The sequence below is a fragment of the Dothidotthia symphoricarpi genome (assembly GCF_010015815.1).
Source record: "Dothidotthia symphoricarpi CBS 119687 unplaced genomic scaffold P153scaffold_15, whole genome shotgun sequence".
Classification (NCBI taxonomy): Eukaryota; Fungi; Ascomycota; class Dothideomycetes; order Pleosporales; family Dothidotthiaceae; genus Dothidotthia; species Dothidotthia symphoricarpi.
In genome coordinates, this window is record NW_022985022.1 from 225303 (window position 1) to 247487 (window position 22185).

The window sequence follows — 22185 nt, forward strand, 5'->3', positions numbered from 1 at the left end:
CAGGGGCCGGGAATAATGGGCGCGGTGCGGTGCGGTGCTATTAGTAGAGTGGTGGTTTTTTGGGGGTTAGATGGCGTAAGGCGGAGATGCTGTGGGCTTATCGGTGGGATGGGTATGGGGATGGGGGATGACGTATTCGTTCAAACTGCATCTATGTTTCGGAATCATGTGTGTTGCAGGCACCGAGAAGTTTGTAACTTGCAGGAGGAACGTAGGATCTGTTCATGATGTCTTTTTTGCAATTAGACGGTCTGCATGTATTCGTCACGGGCGCAGCGGGCGGGATTGGCAGCGCGATTGTGGAGGAGTTTCTAGGTGCGTATCTGCGTGTGAGGTTGTGGATATTCCCCAACGTCTACATGCGTACTGACGGGTCACAATAGCACAAGGCTGCAAAGTCTCCGCGCACGATCTGCGTGTGAATCCCCTTGCCTCGACGAATAATCCTAACCTGCACTGCTTGCAAGGCGATATCAGCGATGAATCTTCAATCTCCGCCTCCGTCACCCAGGCTGTGGAGAAATTCGGACCACTGAACATCCTGTGTGCTAACGCCGGTATCACGGATGAATCGAACGACTACCCCATCTGGGACATGCCCGCCGAGCTCTGGGACCGGACCTACGCCGTGAACGTCCGCGGCACGTACCTGACCATCAAGCACTTCCTCAAGAGCGTCGAGACGGCACAGCGGGAGACGGGGAGGGAGTTGGAGAATGTGAGTGTTGTTGTCACGGGGTCGGAGTGTGGCGTGTTTGGCCAGGCGGGGCATGTTGAGTATGCGTCTGGGAAGGCGGGGATGCAGTATGGACTTGTCAGGACGGTGAAGAATGAGATTGTGAGGCTGAATGGGAGGGCGAGGATTAATGCTGTTGCGCCGGGGTGGGTGGATACGAAGCTTATTGAGGGGAGGTTGGATGATGAGAGGGAGTTGTGGAGGGAGGCGCAGGCTACGTATGTGTATACCCCACCACCACCATTGTTATCTGGATATAGAGAAAAGGGGGTAGGAATCTTGTGCTAACGCGGAATGTGGTAGTGTTCCGCTGAAGAAAATCGCCCAGCCAACTGATGTAGCGAGGACGGCGGCGTTCCTGGCTAGTCATAGAGCGGCGGGACATATTTCGGGACAGTGCATTTCTGTCGACGGGGGCATGGAGGGCCGCATAGTCTGGTCCGAGGAAGAGGTTCGGAAGTCTCAGGAGACGACCGGGAGTCTCCCACCTGCGGAACCTCAGTCAAGCTACGCGCTCAATCCGTCAGGAACCACGTCTGAGGGAGTCCAGATAACCGGGGGGATGAGTGTTAACCAGTCCATCCCCCCGACGATCACTCCCAAATCTCAACCCAAGATCAAGATCCTCGTATCTGTTGACTTCGACGCTGTATCAGGCTGGCTCGGCACCGGCCAACACCCCGACAACAACCTCGCAGACTACAGCTCCGGTTTCTTCTCAGCAAACGTCGGTGTCCCACGGCTCCTCAAACTATTCAAGAAGCTAGAGATCCAGGACAAGGTGACATGGTTCGTACCCATGCACTCGGCAGAAAGCTTCCCCAAAGAATTCTCAAGCATCATGCAAAGCGGCGCGGAAATCGGCCTGCACGGGTACTGTCACGAGGTACATCCCCCCATCCCTTCCACCAGATCAAACAAAACAGACAAGCCCATACTAACACACCCATAGGGCGCCCCCCAACTAACCCCCACACAAGAGCGCGACGTCCTAGAACACTGCATATCCCTCTACCAAGAGCTAACCGGCTCCCGCCCCGTCGGCTACCGCGCCCCGCTCTACCAACTCCGCGAATCCACAATCGACCTCCTGGAAGAATACGCCTTCCTCTACGACTCCTCCCTCGCCCACCACGACAGCAAACCCTACCACCTGCCCCGTCTGCCCCCCATAATCCCCCCCACATACTCGCCCTCCACAGACGCAAAGTCCTGGATGAAACCCCTGCCCCTGCCCGCGCCGCCGACGGCCAAAACGCTTGTTGAAATTCCCTCGAATTGGTATACGGAGGATATGACGCCACTGCAGTTTTGGCCGCATACGGATAATTCTATGGGGTATGTGGATGTGCGGGTTGTGGAGCGGATGTGGATGGATCGGTTTGAGTGGGTGCGCGGGGAGGTGGGGGAGTTGGGTGAGGAGGGTGAGGGCGAGGTGGTGGTTTTTCCGCTCGTGTTGCATCCTGATACGAGTGGGATGGCGCATGTTGTAGGGATGCTGGAGAGGGTGTTGGGGTGGTTGAAGGGGTGGGGTGGGGAGGTGGAGTTTTGCACTATGGAGGAGGTGGCTAGGGAGTGGAGGGGGGGGAATGGGGTGTGAGGGTTGGGGTGATGTGGTGTCGCTTTTCGTGGGTGTTGGATGGAAGGGTTTTGCCTGACTAGCTGTGGATGGGAGGCTGGAGATAAACTCTTCTCCTCTTCCCACCACCCCTCCACACTCCCACCACCCCAACCCTTTGTCCAAACAGCCGAAGTACACCTATTCAACAAGCCCTTCCCAGCACGCAGCCTCACTCTTGTGTATAGATATGAAAATGCCATCTATCTATCTATCTTTCGATATATGTGTAGGAAGCGAAGAACACAAACACATACAAGCAAACATTGAGAGGCAGAAGAAGAGAGGTAAAAACGTTATAATGAAGTGCAGTGACAGATAGTTATGCGGAGAATAGGCAAGCAAATGAGGAACGACGTGGCAAGTGGATGGATGAGTAGGTGGTTGATATATCGAGACTAAAGCCGACTAGTGGGGTGATGTAGGTATGGAAGAGAGGTAGAATACACACACAGAGAGATAGAGAGAAAGAGAGAGAGAGGGAAAAAAAGGGGGAAATCTCTAACCCCCTACAAAACCACACATACACGCGTAGAACATGCACATAACGATAACCAGCTATGCAAATTCTATCTCCACCCCCCGACCACACTCTAACCCCGCATCCAAATCCAAATGTTATACACGCCCCCTCTCCACCGCAATAAAATACGTATTACAAAAGAATATACACGCGCGTTTCCTAAGAAAGGATGGTCCCAGACACATATACCATCCCAAGCACATCGACCTTAGATATGCAATTTTGGTCCCTGAAAAGGCGAGCAAGAGAGAGCAAGAGAGAGAGAGGGGGAAAGAACGAGGATATGAGGAAGGGGAAGTGAAGCCCCCCACTTCCCCACTGTAGATGCAAGAATTTCCCAAAACCAAGGGGAGGGGGTTGATTTATCCAAACCGCCCAACCAAGTCTGGGCATAGATAGCCTAGCACTAGGTAGGTAGTAGCCCATCCACGTCCAAAAGATAGTATTTGGATTTTTGAAACGCCAAGAAAAGAAACGCCGAGGAACGCCATCGCTGGATATTATACATGGCGCTGCAGACACAAAAAGGGAAAAGGAGAAAAAAGCGGGGGACATGGGTATGTGGGCGTCGGAGGGTCGTGAAGTCGGCGTTGTTGGAACAAAGCGTGTGTGTTTTAGCGTTCATGACGCAGGGAGAGCCAGACCATTCGGGCCTAGCATGCTGGGACACGGCTTCCGGCGTGCTTTTGCCATGGGGAGACGAGGCACGCCTTGGATGACGCGGGGTTCTTTCATGAGCGTGGGGTCGAGCTTGGCGGGGACTAGTAACTGGTTAGTCTGGTTCGGAATTGGGCGGAGGGGGCAACTCACTTCTACTGATGACAGCAGTGTACTCCCCTGGAAACCTCGAGTTGGGCGGCGTGGCACTCGCAGTGCGCCATAGGTGATCTGTTGTGTCGGATAGGAAGTCTACTCTGCTCTTGTAGAAGAAAGAGCTCTTGCCACGGTTGCGTTTTGCAAGAATGACTTCGTCGAAGAGCTTGATAGTCGGATCGTCAGGACGCTTGCTCTCGCGTTCGTGAAGAAACTCGTTGAAAGCTGCATAGTCGTTAGCAAATCATTTTCTATAACGATGTGGGGACACATACCTTGCGTCTGCTGTAACGTCGTCAAGTACTGCACGTTCTCACCAGGCAAACTCTTCATAAACTCATCCATCTTGAACTGGTAGATCATACCAGCCTTCTTCCGATCACCAGTCGCAGGGACCATGTACCGGCGATACGTATACAGGAGGCTAGCGAAGCACCGAACGAACGACGCGCGGACTTGGTCGGGTCGGAAGGCTGTGGGGCATACGATGCAAATAGCACCGACGCATCTACCATGTGCGTATGTGCTGCAACCTGTGACTTGTTAGAGATGGGTTGCGCTAAAGTGGGGTGAAACGTACCAGTACAACGATAAAGTCCGTCGTCCGACTTTTCGTCGCAGACTGAGCACGTAGCCTTGTCTTCGTTGGGCCTCCAATGCATGCAATGACCTTCTTGCCACTGCACTGTTGATGTGTTGCGTACAGGCTGCACTGCCATACCAGGCATGATCGTCGAGGCGGCGAGTGTGGACTGCGCATACACCGACGGTGCATATGACGACGCCGTCGCATGGATCTCATGACTCAACGATGAAGTCGAAGCGCTCGGAGCATGGCCAAGGAGCGGCTGGCTGGGTCGCCTCATTGGCGGTACGTGATCGAACCCATACTAGCAAAGTTAGCCTGTGATCCAAACACGTGGAAGCTCTTGAGTCTAACCGAAGAACTACGCCGGGACGAAGTTTCAAAGTGCATTGACCGCTTTTCACGAAGACCGGCTTGGAGAGCGTATCCAGAGTCGCTTCTGGAGATGGGAGTGCTAGGCATGGGCGGGAAAACTGTGGAGACTGGAGATACCTTTGGAGATGGTGGGGAGTTCGAGTAAGTTCTTACTGTACTTGATGTTGATGGCCTGTCGTTCCCACGACTATGTGCTGTCGACTGTAAGAAGGCGTTGTAGATGACGGGCCTTGAGCTAGGTGGTCCAATAACTGTGCCAAATGATGTCGAGTTTAGCCCAACATATGTGTGAACATTCGAAGGATGTGCTCGGTGTGAGAAAACGCCAGGGTTTTCCGAGGCAAACGTGTCGTATGGGAAAGCCTCCACGGCATATGCGGGAGGACCTGTGGGAACACCATAGCGTGTATGGTGTGAGGCGGAGAGCTGTAGTAGGGATGTTAGTTTCCGTCGTTGCTGGCGAGGCAGTGGCGGCGGTGGAGGGCCGTTGGAAACGATGGAGTTGTTATCCAAGTCAATGAGCACATAGTCGTCTTCGGGATAATCTGCTGGCTCATATCTGCGCTCGATCCCGACAATGTATGGACATGGCGCTTCGATTGTCTGTACAAGGCGAGCGGGAAGAACGGGAATGAACACGCCACACCACTGGAAGGGGTACAACAGGTTTGTTATCGCCGTGCTCGCGAGGTGTAACATAGCTGTATGAGACGACAGCAGGATGATCTTGGCCTCTGAGAGTACGTATTCGAACAGGGTGACGATGTTGGGAATCGAAAGACATCGGAAAAGGGCATAGATGTCGATGTTACGGGAGCCGGGAAACTCGTTGACGGCCTCTTTCCGAGCATACAGTCGTAGGTCGCGGATTGCAATCTCGACCTGGGTGATGGACGTTATCGGGCTCAGGGCTTCGGCGCAGAGATTGACGACGTATCGTTCGAGCGGCTGCCACATGCCCACTCTCGGAGAGCTCGCAGGGACTCGCAAAACTGCGCCATTTGTCATGGGAACGATGACGGCCTTGAGCCACTCTTTCCAGAAACCCGTCAGCGTGACATCTCTCCCCATGACACCGTAGGCGCGTGGAATCCAAAGGCCCGTCTCTCCATCGGTCAGACCTTCAATCTTGGAAGCTGCGCCGTGCCTCACTGGGCGGAGGAGGTCAGTCATAAGCTGGATCTTCTCCTCGACTGCGCCGATTTCATCTTCCAGATTCTCTCGTTCCTCGGATTCAGGGGCAACCGTGGAGAGCTGGGTCAAGAGCCGTGACAGCTTCGCCCTTTCCAACGCAAGACGCTCTCCCAGACTGCTCGCCAGCTCCCGCTCTTCGGGGTTCATGTGCACTCTCCGCCATTCCGCGCACTGGTGCTCGAGGCCCTCGGCAGCCGTGGCGTTCAGTGGCAGCCAGACGATCAGGCAGATGCCGTACAGCTTGGTACCATCCCCATTGGTCATTGCGAACCCATGCCACTGGGACTTGGGGCGCTCGTCAGATGACACGACGCTCACGTCATTGGGGAAAGCAAACATGGGGACGTAGTCCGGGAAGGGGTTCCGACGCTTGAGTTCTTCGACCATGTTCTTGGGTGGGTACCGATCCAGTAGGACGGGCTCGTAGCGGCGCAGGAGCGGGTGCATGTTTGGCTCCGGGTTGAAGGGCTGTGGCGTGGGGATGACCGAGTTGTAGCCGGACATGCGCTTTGATGTTCGGATGGAGGCTGTGTCATGTCAGCGGGGGTCGGGTAAAAAGCAAATGGCAGACGACGCCGCCCGTCGCACCAAACGCGCATGGACAGGGCGCTGCACTTACACTGACGCGCCGTCGACGACTGCCTCTTCAGGCTGCTCTGCATGGTCGACAAGCGCCGGCGGATGCTGCCCACGCCCGAGCTGAGATTGCCGGGGCCCTCCTTGGTGTTGTTGAAGGTCGTCGGCTGGACGCGCGGCGGGCGCGGGCGCGGGCGGGCAGGCGTGGGGCGGTTCTGCTGGACGATGCCCGTGGTGAACTGGATCTCCTCGAGGAACGACTCGCGCTCATTGGCAAACTTGCGCAGGGCATGCTCAAAGTCGACGTCGTTGAGGCCCGCGCCGGCGACAGGCAGGCCCTTGATGGTCTGGGTGCTGCTGCGGTTGCTGGCCGTCTGCTTGAAGTCGGGCCCGATGATGGTGCCGCTCGACTGGCGGTGGTCGTCCAGGCGCGTCGAGCGCTGGCGGGTGCTGTCGGGCGCGGGCAGGCCGTCCTGCGACGTGGGGCGGCTGGCATCCGTCTCGAGGGCGCAGTCCTCCTCGATGGTCTCGTCGACGGGCGGCGAGGCGAGCGGCGAGACGGCGCCGTTGGGCTGTGTGCGCTCGTCGTAGACCTGGGCCGACTCGATGCCGGATATGAAGAAGAAGTCGGCGAGCGGGGCGGACGAGGCGTCGACGGGGGGTTTGGGCGCCATGGCGGCGAGGGCAGGCAGAGAGAGGGAGGGAGTGGGTGTGTATGTTTGGGCTAGGGCATGGGAGGTCCAAAAAAGCTGGCCGTGCCAGTCAAGCGTGCAAGCGTCGAGTGTGGCCGCGGACCCAGGGCATTGGGGATTGGACGGCGACTCGCAACGCTGCCGTGTGCCGTGTCGCAGGGCGAGACGGGCGGGGGGGAGGTGTAGAGGGAGGCGCGGCGAAGATGCAGCGAGAGGAGGGCACTGCGCGGTGCAGAGGAACTGGCGGAGTCTTGTGCAAAGCGTGCAGAGGCGCGGGTAGACGGAGCGTCTTCGGTCCCAGGGCAGACGTATCAGGGCGCGCTCGCCAGAACCAGAGCCAGCGCCCGTCCTCCCTTATCGCAGCGTCGAGCATCGAGGCTAGTGCACCACCCGCTCGTCTTCACGCCGCGACTGCGCACCTGCGCACCTGTCAACAGCTAGAGCGCCTCGCCAGACGCAGGCACCGCGCCGTCGTCGTCCACACCCGGCCTCACACGACTCGCGCCCGTGGTGCCTGGCGCCTTGCAACCCACGACGTCTGCAAAAAGCACACATGAACGCTCCCATGCGCATGGCTTTCTCCACAGCCTGCATCCGCCAGCTCGGCAATAACGCCAGGAAACACGGCACGCTTTGGGAAGGCCCGCGAGCATCGGTTCCCAATGCGGACGCCACGTCCCACAGCCTGCACAATCAGGTTTCACTCGCCGCCAGTACCCCACACCCAAATCACCATCCACCGCCCAACGTCGACACACGTCCCTATTCGTCATCCGCCGCCCGCCGTGCCTGCCCGTGCACACTCTGCGACTCGCATCCGCCATGCATGCACGCAGTGTGCCGTCGTCGTCTTTATGCCCGACGTGACATGTCGCCCGCCTGGGGCTACTGCAGGGGAAAGTGCACAACCCCCACCAAACACACACTGCTGGCGTCTCAGAACCACGGCGTTGTCTCGATCGTGGCAGTCACTTGTTGACAAACACAGGACCCTGCATCGCTGACCTGCGCTCGCCATCGACCTCATTTCATTTCCTCTCGCCGATCGCAGACCCTTGAATCGTTCGCTAAATTGAGATTTCCTCGTCGAGCGCACAGACCCACCGCCAAAGACCTGGGGTACCTTGCATCGTGCGCCCAGGACATCTCTCCCAGATGTGGCGCTCGTATCTATTCCCATCGTGCACGCCGTACCACGCTTCACCACCAACGGGCCCAGTTTCAAGTAGAGTCGCCTCCAAACCGCTCCCGTCACCTCTGCGCCTGCACCACCACTGCAAGGGGCTGCCTTCACTGCATTCCGGTCCGCCAGCCCGCCCGGCTCATCAAACAGAGGAACGCAAAGCCCAAAGCTTGACTTCGTTCGCCCTGCGACAGTGACCATGGCAAAGTCCGCGTACGTGATGCATCCAATTTACCACCACACCAACACCGTATCATGGTCATGGTTGCCAAGCAACTCCAACCCACACACACGATCGCGTTCCAAACATAGCGTCCAGCCGCACCCTGTTGTTTGAAAGAGCATCCCGGAGCATACTCCGGACGCCCCATCATCTCGATCATGCGCTGCAAGCACCGATCTAAAAACTTGTTGTTCTGGGGCAACCTAAATGCGCGATTGAACAATGGCGCAAACATTCAGCGCCGGCTAGTCAGCCACCCGGTGCTCAGAGAACCCCGGTCACCAAGCGCACTTCGCCATTGAATCTGCATCTGCCCCAGCACCCTTCGGTCTGCCGGTGGAGCATCGTCTTCCTCTTCACTGCCAGGCTGGTGGTCCAGAAGAAACGCTACTTGGATGACATCGTGCGGTGTTAGTATTGGAGCATTGCCCGGGCGTGGTCCTGGCGACTGCATATCCCAGTTGAGAGACGTCGAGCGAAGTGGTGCCTTGGGTGTCACGCTGACTGCCTGCTGTGTATCAGTTGTTGTTCTCGATCCAAGGGAACAAACACCACATATCACTCACCTCCAACGCCACGCTCCCTTCCCCCATGTTCTCCAACTGCGCCTCAAGCAACCACCTCTCCACCCCCCCTCTAGCCCCCAACTCCCCCGCCTTCGTCCTAACACTCAACAACTGCTGCGCAACAAACTGATACAACTTGCGAAACGTCCTCACCCTCCCACTCGCCGCCCTCCCCTCCCCCAGCACCGTCTCCGTATACGTGACCGTAACAGCCAAAACATGATTCCCCTCCTCCTTGAGTTCAAACCTCAAGATACGCTGCAGCGACTCCCCCGGCCCCGGCGACGCCGCTGCATCCTCGCCCTCTGCGCCCGCGAGGTCCAGCGGCGACCCCGCAGGATTCGACGGCGTCTGCATATCGCCCTGTATCCTCACGCCTGAAATAGTCCGACTCGCATCCGCGGGATCGAGCTCGTTGTTCGCGCACAACGTACACGAGAAGGTCTCGCCCACATATGCGCTGCCGAAGGCCTCGGGGAGGTTGAGCACGGGGCTGAGTATGAAGGCGTCGTTTGTGTTGGCGTCGCCTGAGGGATACGCGAGAGAGGCTTTGGGCGAGATGCCTAGGTCCTGCGCGTTGGGCAGCGCGTGTTGCGTTGCGAGTGAGGGCCGCGAGAGTCTGGCGCTTGCGTGTTAGCCACGTCGAGGTCGCAAGCGGGGGGTTAACGTACCGCAGCACTTTCAAGCTCACCGAGTGCGGCGACTTGAGCGAGTCGCCCATGGACTGGTTTCGCTGGTGAGCCATGTGTGTCCCACCTTCGACGTCGAGCTTCGATGTTGGAGTGCAAGTCGACGAGCGGGCTCGATAGATACACGACAATGGCGGCGGCGGCGGCTGAAAAGCGGGGCATCTCCGCCCCGTCCGCATCGCCCTAAACCACCACACAAAAAACCCCCATCCACACCCAATCCAAACCACCCAACCATGTCCGCCATCCCGCTCCATCGCTGTCCCGATCTAGAAATCAAACTCGACACGCCAAAAGGTCTTGAACCCATCCCTCCCATCATGTAGAAAAACCAATCCATCGGGAGCGCAAGGAGCTGACTGGAACCCCCTCACGCATGCAGGGCGCGGAGTCTTCGCTACGAAAGATATACCCGCCAAGACCGTTGTGGATGTTTGCACGGTGCTGGTTCTGGGGCTGGAGGAGAATGCGCTGTATGTTGGGCGGACGGCGCTGTATCATTACACGTAGTAGGTTTCTTTTTTTTAATACACACTGCAAACTGTCGACCATGCGCTGACTGGGTTGGGCAATGTGAAGTAATTGGCCCGTAGCGGATGAAAGCGGCAAAAAGCGAATAGCGCAAGCAGTCGTCTTCGGGCTGGGATCCATGTTCAACCACTCGACGCAGGAGCAAAACGTGTCATGGGAGCGAAACGCAGAGCATGAAATCATCACGTATCGAGCGTTGCGAGACATACGAGCTGGGGAGGAGCTTTGTGAGTGCACAAACACAAACGACGATGCATGATTGCGATTTCTCTGATGATAATGATGATATAAAGGTATTTCGTATGGAAGTCGTCTGACCTTCAAGGACACGGACGCCCCGACTCCTCCGCCGCCAGAAGAAGAAATGGAACAGCTCCTCCAGATACAACTCGAGTGAACGCCGAGAGCGGGTAGATATAAACTCTTCGAAAAGACAGTGAGGGCAGGTGTTGAAGCTCTCGCGGCTAATGAGACGAAAGTGCACGATAATCACGCTGGGACGGTTTCGCCTGGAGTCTCGCTTTGAGGGGTTGGTTCGGCAGAGCTTTCATCCTCGGCGTCGTTTCTCAGTTCGTAGGCAAGCTCGAAGCACTCTTCGAGCAGGTGTGTAAGGCTTCCTTGTCCGTCGGGGATTTCGTCGCCAATCATGAACTTTCCGTCTACGCGCATGTTGTCGATAGAGTTCAGCTACGTTTGTGTTAGTAAAGAGAGAGTAGACGCGACCCAGAACTAGCGAACCTTCATGCTATATGGGTACAGCTCTCTCGGGGAAGAGACACCACCCAGTTTCTTCACCTCGACCAGGCATTTCCGCAGAGTCGTCAGCTGATTGTAAATCGGTTGCAGAGCCTCAGATACTGGTTCCGATGTGAGCAACAATTGGTATATGACGGCGTAGCTCTTTCGTAGAAAGTAAAGCAATATCTGTTTGCCTGTTAGTTTCATCTTCTAATTCGAAGTGTGCCAACACACCCTTTGCTCGTAGATATCCGCGGGTCTCCCAAGCGCGTCAAGGAAGTTGCCGTCAACACGCGATTCGTCAATACGGTCAAGTTGACGCTGAAAATCCCAGAGATCTGTCTCACGGAGAGACCAGGCTTGAGTGAGTGTGAGTTTTTCGAGCTTGTTCCGGATGGCAGCGAGTTTGTTGTATGTGTCTTGGAACGCGGGCGCTATTCGACCTTGTCTAGGCGTACCAGTCAGCAAAAGTTTGTCGAATTACAGGTGAGGCTAACCTTTGCTTGCACACGGTTACCCAGAGAAGATTGCGCCGCAGGAGATTCTCGATTAGAATCTTCGCTTCGGGAGCTGGCTCGGAGTTGGTCATGTCGAGTTGCATCTTGTCGACCATCTCGGCAAACTTTTCTTCTGCGGAGCCATCACTCTCAAACGCACGGATTCCGAATGGCTTGAGTTCTTCCTGAACCTTTTCCAATTGCTCGGATAATTCATTGACCTCGTTGAGATCGAACTGCGAACCCAGTCAGTATGAAATCTCGACGGGGTGCATTGATCTTCACCTTCGATCTGGTATTGGCCGCGGACAGAGATCTGAGTATAGATACCAACTTGTCCCATTTCGGTGTGAGCTCAGGAGTAAGCCCTGATATGCTGAGTTCCAGATCCGCCAACGTCTCCTCGCATACCTGAATGCGAGCATCGAGTAGTGTGAGAAGGTGGGGGCTGTAGGCGTCTCTGCCTCTTTCAACGTAGCGCCGGCAGTCACTGAGCTGCTTCTTGAGTGCTTCTAGATCTTGCGACGAATAAAACGTAGCTTCCTTTAGATGATCCAAGAGACGCTGTCGAGGTTAATTGGAGAATTATGGAGATGGTTTTTTGTGCTCACTTTTGCTGTTGAGATGTATGAATATCTATGGAATGATTAGTTCTGGTGGAGATCAAAGAAGTTGGTAACGTACACCGCTGGAGGTTCATGGTTCTTTCCTACTGTCATGTACGCGAGCGAGATGAGTTGGAAGCAGTCGTCCAACATATAATCGACTGATATGATAGCAAAGACGTCAGCGAAATTGATAATCGACATTTACATAAACGCCTACCTTTATTCTGCTCGAGTCGCTTCGTTACCCGTATTTCGTTCAAAACCATCACTTGTTCAACGACTTGATCATACAGACTGAGAACATCCTGGCTCTTAACATATGTCGTGCGGTCACGCTTTAGTAACTCGAGCTGCGTCCGTATTGATTGCAGTTTGTCGAGAATCGGCTGCTCCTTCGGGTCCAGCGGAATGCGCACTATGGGAGAGTCGGTCATGATGTGCAGTAGCCGTTAATGTGCGACGGCCAGACGGATTATTCGGCGGTGGTGTGGTTGGGTTTCAGCACAAGAATAGACTGCAGCTTAAGAAAAGCGTTGTTTGCAGCTGGACCAATTCGGGTGAGCAGCGCGTTGGAATACACGAGCGGGGAAGGTGCGTCACTTGATGTTTCGTAATCTGCGCTCATTGGACAAAAGTGATCAGCCGCAGCTGACGTCATCTAGATAGCTCCGAAAACACCACAGCAAAGGCTAAGTAGCATCACCTTGTGTTGACAAGTGAAACCTCAATTATTGTGTATGTATTACATTTTTATTCTATACTGTCTAGCGTAGAGAAACTCCGGAAATTGTTCACAGCAATTAAGGCTTCTGGATATTTTTCCTCTAATAGGAAAGATAAGAAAGACAATCACAGAAAAGGTCCCTGCTAAAACCACGCTCATCTGATCCTAGAAACTTCAGCACTTGCCAAAGGTGAGATGCGGATAGAAAAAGCTGAAGAGTGGTGTTGAATTGAAGTATGTGGAGGTCTGTGTGCTTGAACTTCAAGAAGAGGGGTTCAACCACTTGTTCTAAATCAATGCAGTCGCATATTGTCAAGAACTGATCCTTGTAGTAGATATTGAGTACTAGAGACACTTATTCATTACAAGAAAGGCGAAGATCAAGGTCATGAAAAGGAAGGTGAACATGGAAGAGTGCTGTTCAAATACCTAGCAGTTAGGATCACGTAGAGGGGTCGAAATTTGTTCTCACAAGCTGCACCCTGGATGCTGTTTCGACATACAGTATATGTAGTCTTATGTAGTAGGCTTACTTGATCTCTGTCACTTGTCGCTTACTCAACCCTCAAATTCAATCACATCTGTTTGTCGACTCTTACTCTTGAAGTCAGTCACTGTTCACGCTAGTCCACGTTAGGGATCGGTATTTCCCTTCGCGGACCCGCCGCTTGGCTCTCTCGCTTAGGTATTCGCGCACTCCCAACCCGCTCAACCTCATCGATTTTGAACGACTTCGATATCACGACACAATTCAAGATCAAGACCGCCGCAATGTCTACCTCCGAGCTCGCCACTTCCTACGCCGCTCTCATCCTCGCCGATGACGGTGTCGACATCACTGTGCGAATCCCCGGGTGCAATTACGGGCACAGTTGCTAACATCGCTAGGCCGACAAGCTCCAGTCTATCATCAAGGCCGCAAAGATCGAGGAGGTCGAGCCCATCTGGACAACACTCTTCGCCAAGGTGCGCGCGAACGATTGAAATGGCACAGGCAGGCGGTATCTGATACGTGGACAGGCTCTCGAGGGCAAGGATGTCAAGGACCTGCTCCTGAACGTCGGCTCCGGCGGTGCTCCCGCTGGTGCCGCTTCCGGTGGTGCTGCTGCTGCTGCCTCCGGCGGTGACGATGCTGCGCCCGCTGAGGCGGAGAAGGAGGAGGGTACGTTCTTCCAACTACCCCACATGAACCAGGCGCGGAAACTAACACATCACTACAGAGAAGGAGGAGTCAGACGAGGATATGGGTTTCGGTCTTTTCGACTAAGCGCATTCTTTCGTTCCTTTCTTCGACATTTGCCTTTCTCGGGGTTGCTCAAAACGGACCAGCGGCATTTTCCAATTGTGGGATGGGATTAGTCACGGCGATACAGTGACACGGCTTGAAATGGGCCTTAACGGAACACAATGACGGCGTCATGAGATATGTATAGGTCGGCAGGTCAATGGAATACTTCGAAAAGCACACATCTGGATTTGCGACGTGATGTTTCAGACTTCCATCAATTCCGTATCCACTATGTTTGCCGCAAGTCCTCTCTGCCATAGAACTACGTCATGGCAAAGAGTACATGGATGTGTAAGAGAGTGACCCTTCTTGTAAGGAGACGTTGCCCTGATTGTTTAATATGGTCGAGGTTCAGGCGATACAAAGTATGATCGCAGTAGAACCGATCCATTTGACAGATGGACTGTTTCAGGATTGCATAAGTTATAATTTCTTGATTATTTGAACTCGCCTCTCCGCTTTTGTCATAGCCACTAAAATGGTCATTCACTCCCCTAGTCATCTCAGAATCCATGCTCAAGACATCCCCTACTTGCGCTCTGCTCACACTCTCGTTATATAACTGTACGAGCCACAAGGGAAACGATAGTTACATATCGAGAACCTGCCCAGATCATGGTCAGGTCGTCACGAAGCTTGTAATGAACGAGGAGGGGTACAGGACTACAAAGACTTGACGCTTGTTATCGTCGTGCTTCACGATTTTAATTTCGGCTTCCCTCGACTGTTATTTCTATCAGTGTCAATCTTGCACAATCCGAGTTCCTCCCTCGTACGTACAGTCCTACTGCTGTGTATGTCTTTTTCGTCTTCAGAGTCGCCATATTGACACTATGCTTAGCGGTCGAGCATGGATTGACCGAGGAACAGTGCAGAATCAGGGTGGAAGAAGGGAGTTAGGGACCTATGGGTGTGTATCAGCTCATCAAGACACGTTTCTTAATAAAGCTTGTCGTCCTATCCAACCACCCTGGGATTGGGTTGGGTTAAACATAAGAAGACGATGTAGCTCAGCACGCTCTCGCACATCAATACCTTTTCTGACGCGTTTCGCAACCACGTAGATAAAAGAGAGCAGGAAGAAATACAAAGGGAAAAGTTATTACCAACGGATTGGGTTTTAGTTGGATTCGCCTACACGCAACACCTACAAGACAATGTTGCTCCACTCAATATCAAGCTGTGGTATCATAGGAGAAATCCAAATACGTCTATGGACACCCTATTCGTCAATGATATTTTACCTTGAATCAGTTCTTCGTCCTCTCGATCCGTAGTGTAACTAACTTCTCCATGTTGTGCAACCATCTCTCTGCGAATCCTTGATCTGTGAATCGCTCTGCTGACTTGCGAGCCCTCTGTCTCATCGCGAGCGTTTCTTCTGGAGACATTGTAAGAGCTTTACGGAACCCTTCTGCGTATTGGGCCGCAGTTGTAGCGTGGAAACCTGATCGCTGTCAGCATTCACTGTAACATTTACTGACAAATGTCATTGGGACAATGCCAACTTACCAGTGGGTTTCCCGTCCACCTCAACCACAATGTCCAACTTCGGGCCGCCGGAGTCGTTCACCACCGAGATCAATCCCGCCGCCTGGTATTCGACTACCCCAATTCCAAAATGTTCGTTCCACATGCTGTTCACCCCTACGCTTGCTTTGCTCATCCATTCGAGCATCTGTGGCCAAGGCGCGTCGCATAAGAACTCGACATTGTCTTTGATATGAAGTTCATGAGCCTGAAGCCGCAGATTGTACACTCGCGTTGCGTCGTCGTGAGAGTTTCGTACTGAGCCAATGAGCACAAGTTTCGGCGTTTCGTTGGGGTAAGCAGATAGCTTAGGGTTTGAGTGTAGGAATGAAGCAAATGCTTCGAGAATGAGCGGGTGATTTTTCTCGGGCCGGAACTGTGCGATACAGAGGATGACGGGACCGCGTTTCTTCTCGCTCGCCTCTGAAACTTCAACGGCCTCGGCAACTTCCTCAACTGCGACTGGTGGGAAGACAACGTCGATGTCGTTGTACGGAGAATTGCTGCGCTGATCACGCTGGGGCCCCCAAAGTGACTTGATGTGGCTCTGCGTCCAGGTCGAATTCGTCATTACCACATCGATAGTGCTACCGACTTTACTATAGAGCTGCGCAAAAAGCTGCCAGTATCTTTTCTTCGCCATGCCGCGGTACCCTTTTCCCGTCCCTGCGTTGACTCCTTGTCCTCCTGCCTGTAGAGAATCGAGCATATCGGTCGAGATAGTAGGGTAATGAACGTATGCGCCGGTGGGTACTGTGGGGAAGAAAAACGAGGACAAGGCGAGAGAGAACGCATATCCCATTGTGTCGATGAAGATATCCGGGACAAGAAGCGTAAACGCATCGTACGCGAGGACCAAAGAGCCGAGAGACTGGCCCAGCAACGTGAAGCGTGGCCATCTGCTAGCAAGGACCCAATTGCGCGTCGTGAGGTACAGGAAGTGGACGGTCGGCGGGTGGAGATGGATGTTGAAGCGATCCTTGACGCGCTTGAGTATCTCAATCTTGTCGACATCATGGTCGCCTGTGTACACTACGCAAACAGCTTGTGGCCAGCGTTTCTGCGTTGCCCGAATGGCTGCCCAGAGGACTCGTTCACCACCGCCGCCTGCGTTACTACAGGACACCTGTCAGCGGCGACTATTGCTTGTGATCTGACTCTGCAGGCGTACCAGAAAGGGTGGAAGAACCCCACGATGCCGTTCCAGTTCTTGTCTGCTTTCTCCATATCTACTGCGCTGCTGGTAGTTGTCGATACAACATTCTCCCAGTCATCGTCGTCTTTCGTCTCATCCTTGTGTTCCGCACCATACTTGCCCTTCTCAGTCTCAACCCTGGCCAGTAGCAGCTCCCGTCTAGTACGGGATGATCGACGGAGATGGAATCCTATTGTTTCGGCCAGGAAGCGGAAGACTTTGGGAATGAAAACAAGTGATATAAGGAGAGGAATGAGCAACGAAAGGACGGCAGCTAAGAGATGCATCATGAAGAAACAAAAGCCCAGGGTATCGCAGCGAACAACAAGAGAGATGCTAGATTCGTGTGAATGGTACGCGAAGCTTGTGACAGGTAGGATGACACGGTGGTGCATTAGCGTGACGTGGACCCTGCCAAGCCTTCTTCTCAAGCGAGGGAAACGACCTGACCTGAGAAACTGGAAACATCGGATGTGCACGACGACATGCTTCCCTCAAGGCTACTACGGCAGTCGACGTGCCAATCGGTCTCGCGGGGCTTTGTGGCATCTAAAACAAAATGCACGATTCCACGAACACGCGCCTTTCATGCATCTACTGCGCGATCAAGTCCAGTCTTGGATGCGATCCTCTACCTACCGCATGAGATGATGTCCCTCATCCACACACAAGTCCCCTGGTACGCTGCCATTCCACTCACGGCCTTCCTCACTCGCGCTCTACTTGTTACCACAGCCGGATCCTGGTCACGGTCCCTCACTGCACGTTATATCGGCCTGCATCCCCTGCGACAAGCCCTTGCCTTTCACAAGCGCGATGAAGTGCTCAAGCGCGGAAACTTCCGACATCCCAAGGAGGGCGTAGTACAGGTCAAGAAGGAAGTGAAGCAGGAAGTTGCGAAGCTCGATAAGAGGTGGAATGTAACGCTACGGGGACAGATCAGTTGGACGTTTGCGCAGATTCCGATTTTCTTCACAATGGCGGAAGTTATCAGGCAGATGTGTGGGGCGAGGGACGGATTGCTGGCTATGGGTTTCTCTGCATTTAAAAGTGAAGAAGTCGTTCCTAGTATACATGGAGTTGCTATGACCAACAACCCTTGGTTCGAGCCGTCGCTTGCAAACGAGGGAATGCTATGGTTCCAGGACTTGTTGCTTCCTGACCCTACCGGGACTCTACCGTTTGTCGTCTCCGCAATCATGTTCGCCAATATCTACAGCTCGAAGAACACAGTCAGTAGCGATGCTAAATGGCCACTTGCGATTCGGAGAACCTTGATGGGTCTGGCACTGGTCATTGGGCCACTTTGTCAGGCTTTACCATCTGCGCTACTGTTATATTGGGCATCAAGTACGACCTCAGTCATGCTCTGGAATTTCTGGCTTGACAGGAAACATCCGACTCCACAAGGATTCACAGCATGCAAGAGGCCATTACAAATGCCACCTGTTCTGATCTCCAGAACACGGAAGCTATAGATTGGGTGAAGGACCTTACACACAATCTCTATCGCTGTGAGTTAGCCATCTGCGAAGTTATGGTTTCGTGTTGGTATGATCGTTGGGACAGACCGTAAGCATCGAATCAAGAAGTCGGCAGGTGTTGCAAACATTGTTTCCCTCATCCTCAGTGAACATGTACACTGGACTCCGCTTGAAGATTCATCACTTTGTCACTTGTTTTCCATCAGCGAGAAGCTATGTCTGCTGGGGGAATCCTGGAGGACTTTCAAGATCAAAACTTTCAGTGAGCTGCCACAGCACGTATTCGTCGTTCCGTAATCTTCTTGTTCAGTCTTCCATATCGTCCTACTAACTTGGCAACACTTTCTTTACGCAACGTCAACGTGCTCGCACCCTGTTATTCGCAACATTCTGCAGCACCTCCCTCCCGAAAAGATGCGCAAGTCACCGCTATCACTGGCCGTTTGCTATTTGGTCACAGTGTGTCATATGACATAGGATACAGGAGTTAATATCGCCGCTCGCACCCATTTTCCTGAGAGTCTTCCGGACAAGCTGGCTCGCCCTCCAATCGTCACTCATTTATGCTGCTGTGGAAAGATGATTATCATGGCAGATCTACGACGCAGAGATGCTATTATGTTCCCATCGGTGAGCAGACCTACGGATTCGACCAGTAGGCGATGTTCTGGAGGGTGATGCGACAGGAGTTCGAGTTTCTTCGGGTCCAAGTGATTGAACCGTTTTATGGTTCATCGACGAAAAGATGTGATCAATGCTGTCTGCATATAGCTTACCATCTGGTGCCTCACCATCACTTACACCACCCATCATGCACGTTTCATTCTCTCAATCAACTCAGGTACCAAGTTGAGTAACAATCAGCTTTCGCCCCTATACCCACATGAAATGTTGCCTACATGGCGTATTTCCTACGTCTGCAACCTCTTCAGGCTATGAAAAATCCACCGGTTGATCGTCTGCCTATTCAGCAAGGCCATGGTGAACACCTGGTCTTCCACCTGGCCGCTGCCAAGATGGATTTTCCTGGAAAGGACGTAGTACCTTTCTCGAACTTCAACTTTTGTGGTTCCAGGGTTAACAAGTAGAACCTGGCGGTGTGAAAGCATGTTGTACGGGTAGAGATGTATATTTGTATAGCCAACACGTGGAAGGCAGGAGCGAAGTGACGGAAAATGAGCAGGGATATTACAAAATTGATTAAAGACACACGGGATGATATGAACGCTTGGAAAGAGAACACTGGTGGAAGTTGCTTACAGGGTCGAACAGACTTGATAGAATCAAGCGTGAGGTATGGACCAGACCAAGTCCTCCCCGCTTCCTCAGTCTGCCAAGGGCGGCCAAGCCATTCATCCAAGACTGGAAAATATGGGGTCGGTTTCTTCCACCATTCATCAGAACCTCGAAAAGCCATCTTGCACTTTTATATACTCTCTATGCTGCCACAGTAAGCACTGGTTCTGAAAGATTGTGGTATCGAGGCGATGACATGTCCTACGCCCCTCGGAGACCTGCCTCTTGGAACCTGGTACATTACGCCACGAGCTGTCCACCCGGAAGAATTTCAACTCTACCCTTGAACTGATGCGACCCCTTCTTTATGCACATCATGAACTATAAGATAGAAGATGCTACCGGTGTCCAACTTGAAACACAGGATCCAGACTCTGCTGGCCTTTTTCAGCCCGCCATCTCCCGCGCCGCAAGATGAAGTTATCTTTTATTTCTCTTTTCTCCCTTGCACTCCTTGCATCTGCCGACCGTTCCGACTTCAGTCTGGTTGGGTTCGCCAAGGACAATCCAGTTGGACCAACGACTGGTGGTGCCGGCAAAGGTAGCCAGACTATCACAGTGACCTCTCCCGCAGCACTTGTGTCAGCTGTCGCCGGCGACCTACCAAGGATTGTCTACGCGAAAGGAAAATTCAACCTGACTTCCCGTCTACGGGTTGGGAACAACATCTCTTTACTTGGCCATGGTCACGGAGCCGAGATCACTGGAGCCGGCATCACAATCTCAAATGCCACGAATGTAATCATCCGCAACTTTATCATCAAACAAATCGTAGGTGACGACAGCATTACGATTCGAAACAGCACACGTGTGTGGGTTGATCACAATGAGTTTACATCTGGCAATTTCCCTGCAGCTGGCCCTGACTATACAGACGGCCAGGTTGATATCATCCGTGCAAGCGACTGGATCACCGTCTCTTGGAATTATCTCCACGATCACTGGAAGAGCTCCCTTGTTGGCAATAGCGATGCGTTGAGAGACGTTGATCTAGGCCATCTACATGTGACGTACCATCACAACTACTGGAAGAACGAAGGTACCCGAGGTCCAGCTGCACGTTTTGGTCATCAACACATCTACAACAACCTATACGAGGATTTCCTCTATCAAGCCATTCATAGCCGAAGCGACAACCAGATGCTTGTTGAGGGCAACGTCTTCCGCGGTAACACAAAGACGGCTCTGACCACGTACGGCTTGGTCATTCCGGAGGATTCTCCCAACACCAGCCCGGATGGCGATTACGAATTGGATGGATTTGCAAATCTTGGTGCTAGTGAGTAAATTTATGTAAGATGTATATAGCTTCGATATACTAACCACACCCGCAGAGAATGACTGGGGTCAAGCGGATGTTAACATCACTCAAGTTGGTAACTTTACGCGAGCACCATACCAGTACAAGCTCACGAAACTTAACGAGGTGTCGAAGGTCGTAAAAGCTGGTGTGGGTGCTGGCAAGATTTAAAGCGGTTATCGTCAGTTGCAGTATTGACTGTCAAGGTTCGAAAGTCTAAAACATAGATGGCGAGACGGTAAATACTAATATTCAATCAATGGCTGTATGGATTCTGGTTCATTTTGACAAGATTTCATCTCATGGTGTTACTGACTATCGTTAGCAGTCATCGGATGATACTTTCTAATCATGACCCTCAAATCCGAGGATCAATAGGGACAGGTGCAGGCAGTGTGTCTTCTGGCGCTGTGGAAACATAGTGTGCCAATTACAACGTTACGATAGCCATCCGATGATGTCAACTTGTAATGTCTGTACTTCTTTGTCAGATGCGGAAATCCACGTCGACCTGAAAGTCGATAGAACAGTGTAGTCTCGTGGTTCAAATATGCACATATGCAACACAAAACACTATGCAAATACGGGAATACCGTCGCAAGATCCCTGTGCCAATCAAGCATTCTCAATCACCTGTTTGCACCCCGTATCCCCCATATCCTTAGCTCTGGGTCGCTTTGTACGACTGGAACCCGTTGTACAATTCCCCGCAACCGGGTACGGTAACCCTGCAACGCCCTGACCCGTTCACGAGCACTTCGTCATCTATCACACTCCATCCCGGCGAGGTTCCGGCTGTCCCGATCTGATCAATTGGCCATGTACAGTCAAAACTTACGACGTTTTTGTTGTGGGTGCACTCAAGTTGTTGGGAGACATGGCACCACCGAAGGACAAAGAACAGCGAGCTCTACGCACAGTAAAAGCGTGCATGACCTGCCACAAAAGAAGGTTCGTTGCGATATCGATCAAATCGAAGGTGACACGTGCACTGCCTGTCGGAGAGACGATTATGACTGCGTCCTCATATTAGTATTGCTGCAACTTGTCTTCTGCACTGGTGGAATCCAGAAGGTCATGAGCGAGTGTCGTTGGAAACGAGTAGCTTTTGGCTTCATGTTTGCATTGAACTAGCGTATCAGGCTAGTCTCCACAGGGAACCTGTTAGCAAGAGAGATGCAGGATTGCGCCAAACGACTCTGGTGGTCGCTAGTTGTGAG

The 22185-nt window shown here is 53.1% G+C and overlaps 11 protein-coding genes across 11 annotated transcripts; 5 read left to right on the forward strand and 6 right to left on the reverse strand.

Annotated features, from left to right (window-relative positions):
* Positions 1–4: 4 nt before the first annotated feature.
* P153DRAFT_424442 (polysaccharide deacetylase family protein-like protein) lies at positions 5–2336 on the forward strand (the record flags this gene model as incomplete). The annotated part of the gene is made up of 4 exons (XM_033672488.1): positions 5–315; positions 384–954; positions 1040–1622; positions 1689–2336. The coding sequence occupies exons 1-4, from the start codon at positions 225–227 to the stop codon at positions 2334–2336; spliced, it is 1893 nt and encodes a 630-aa protein (XP_033521513.1). The 5' UTR covers positions 5–224.
* A 1007-nt stretch (positions 2337–3343) lies between these two features.
* Positions 3344–7340, reverse strand: P153DRAFT_368461 (DENN-domain-containing protein). Its single transcript, XM_033668521.1, has 6 exons — positions 6465–7340; positions 4631–6372; positions 4271–4580; positions 3966–4223; positions 3688–3915; positions 3344–3638 (listed from the first exon to the last, which is right to left on the reverse strand). Exons 1-6 carry the CDS (start codon positions 7093–7095, stop codon positions 3499–3501), a joined length of 3309 nt encoding a protein of 1102 aa, XP_033521514.1. The 5' UTR covers positions 7096–7340; the 3' UTR covers positions 3344–3498.
* A 454-nt stretch (positions 7341–7794) lies between these two features.
* P153DRAFT_59948 (uncharacterized protein) lies at positions 7795–8625 on the reverse strand. The gene has a single exon (XM_033673295.1). It carries the CDS (start codon positions 8495–8497, stop codon positions 7883–7885), a length of 615 nt encoding a protein of 204 aa, XP_033521515.1. The 5' UTR covers positions 8498–8625; the 3' UTR covers positions 7795–7882.
* A 129-nt stretch (positions 8626–8754) lies between these two features.
* On the reverse strand, positions 8755–9830 carry P153DRAFT_296181 (uncharacterized protein; the record flags this gene model as incomplete). The annotated part of the gene is made up of 3 exons (XM_033664073.1): positions 8755–9027; positions 9086–9704; positions 9757–9830. The coding sequence occupies 3 exons, from the start codon at positions 9828–9830 to the stop codon at positions 8755–8757; spliced, it is 966 nt and encodes a 321-aa protein (XP_033521516.1).
* A 180-nt stretch (positions 9831–10010) lies between these two features.
* Positions 10011–10702, forward strand: P153DRAFT_377421 (SET domain-containing protein; the record flags this gene model as incomplete). Its single annotated transcript, XM_033669735.1, has 4 exons — positions 10011–10071; positions 10157–10283; positions 10354–10532; positions 10599–10702. 4 exons carry the CDS (start codon positions 10011–10013, stop codon positions 10700–10702), a joined length of 471 nt encoding a protein of 156 aa, XP_033521517.1.
* A 92-nt stretch (positions 10703–10794) lies between these two features.
* P153DRAFT_296119 (uncharacterized protein) lies at positions 10795–12582 on the reverse strand (the record flags this gene model as incomplete). Its single annotated transcript, XM_033664071.1, has 8 exons — positions 10795–10992; positions 11044–11229; positions 11278–11491; positions 11541–11776; positions 11826–12104; positions 12152–12176; positions 12225–12306; positions 12366–12582. The coding sequence occupies 8 exons, from the start codon at positions 12580–12582 to the stop codon at positions 10795–10797; spliced, it is 1437 nt and encodes a 478-aa protein (XP_033521518.1).
* Positions 12583–13590: 1008 nt separating this feature from the next.
* On the forward strand, positions 13591–14564 carry P153DRAFT_368465 (ribosomal protein 60S). Its single transcript, XM_033668522.1, has 4 exons — positions 13591–13712; positions 13761–13838; positions 13893–14034; positions 14093–14564. Exons 1-4 carry the CDS (start codon positions 13644–13646, stop codon positions 14137–14139), a joined length of 336 nt encoding a protein of 111 aa, XP_033521519.1. The 5' UTR covers positions 13591–13643; the 3' UTR covers positions 14140–14564.
* A 606-nt stretch (positions 14565–15170) lies between these two features.
* Positions 15171–17243, reverse strand: P153DRAFT_368467 (glycosyltransferase family 4 protein). Its single transcript, XM_033668523.1, has 3 exons — positions 16862–17243; positions 15673–16805; positions 15171–15607 (listed from the first exon to the last, which is right to left on the reverse strand). Exons 1-3 carry the CDS (start codon positions 17173–17175, stop codon positions 15411–15413), a joined length of 1644 nt encoding a protein of 547 aa, XP_033521520.1. The 5' UTR covers positions 17176–17243; the 3' UTR covers positions 15171–15410.
* A 127-nt stretch (positions 17244–17370) lies between these two features.
* On the forward strand, positions 17371–18363 carry P153DRAFT_295791 (uncharacterized protein; the record flags this gene model as incomplete). The annotated part of the gene is made up of 1 exon (XM_033664050.1): positions 17371–18363. One exon carries the CDS (start codon positions 17371–17373, stop codon positions 18361–18363), a length of 993 nt encoding a protein of 330 aa, XP_033521521.1.
* Positions 18364–19281: 918 nt separating this feature from the next.
* On the reverse strand, positions 19282–19933 carry P153DRAFT_60131 (uncharacterized protein). Its single transcript, XM_033673296.1, has one exon. The coding sequence runs from the start codon at positions 19784–19786 to the stop codon at positions 19337–19339; it is 450 nt and encodes a 149-aa protein (XP_033521522.1). The 5' UTR covers positions 19787–19933; the 3' UTR covers positions 19282–19336.
* Positions 19934–20079: 146 nt separating this feature from the next.
* P153DRAFT_387682 (polysaccharide lyase family 1 protein) lies at positions 20080–21136 on the forward strand (the record flags this gene model as incomplete). The annotated part of the gene is made up of 2 exons (XM_033670673.1): positions 20080–20944; positions 21000–21136. The coding sequence occupies 2 exons, from the start codon at positions 20080–20082 to the stop codon at positions 21134–21136; spliced, it is 1002 nt and encodes a 333-aa protein (XP_033521523.1).
* Between the last annotated feature and the right edge of the window lie 1049 nt (positions 21137–22185).

Coding starts and splice junctions, on each gene's coding strand:
- P153DRAFT_368467 (XM_033668523.1), bottom strand. CDS start 17,175: ATGATGCATCTCTTAGCTGCCGTCCTTTCGTTGCTCATTCCTCTCCTT. Junction 16,806..16,861: donor GGGTTCTTCCACCCTTTCTG/GTACGCCTGCAG, acceptor GGTGTCCTGTAG/TAACGCAGGCGGCGGTGGTG. Junction 15,608..15,672: donor GGTGGACGGGAAACCCACTG/GTAAGTTGGCAT, acceptor GACAGCGATCAG/GTTTCCACGCTACAACTGCG.
- P153DRAFT_368461 (XM_033668521.1), bottom strand. CDS start 7,095: ATGGCGCCCAAACCCCCCGTCGACGCCTCGTCCGCCCCGCTCGCCGAC. Junction 3,916..3,965: donor GACGTTACAGCAGACGCAAG/GTATGTGTCCCC, acceptor ACGACTATGCAG/CTTTCAACGAGTTTCTTCAC. Junction 3,639..3,687: donor CACTGCTGTCATCAGTAGAA/GTGAGTTGCCCC, acceptor ACCAGTTACTAG/TCCCCGCCAAGCTCGACCCC.
- P153DRAFT_59948 (XM_033673295.1), bottom strand. CDS start 8,497: ATGGTCACTGTCGCAGGGCGAACGAAGTCAAGCTTTGGGCTTTGCGTT.
- P153DRAFT_368465 (XM_033668522.1), top strand. CDS start 13,644: ATGTCTACCTCCGAGCTCGCCACTTCCTACGCCGCTCTCATCCTCGCC. Junction 13,713..13,760: donor ATGACGGTGTCGACATCACT/GTGCGAATCCCC, acceptor TAACATCGCTAG/GCCGACAAGCTCCAGTCTAT. Junction 13,839..13,892: donor GGACAACACTCTTCGCCAAG/GTGCGCGCGAAC, acceptor ATACGTGGACAG/GCTCTCGAGGGCAAGGATGT.
- P153DRAFT_60131 (XM_033673296.1), bottom strand. CDS start 19,786: ATGGCTTTTCGAGGTTCTGATGAATGGTGGAAGAAACCGACCCCATAT.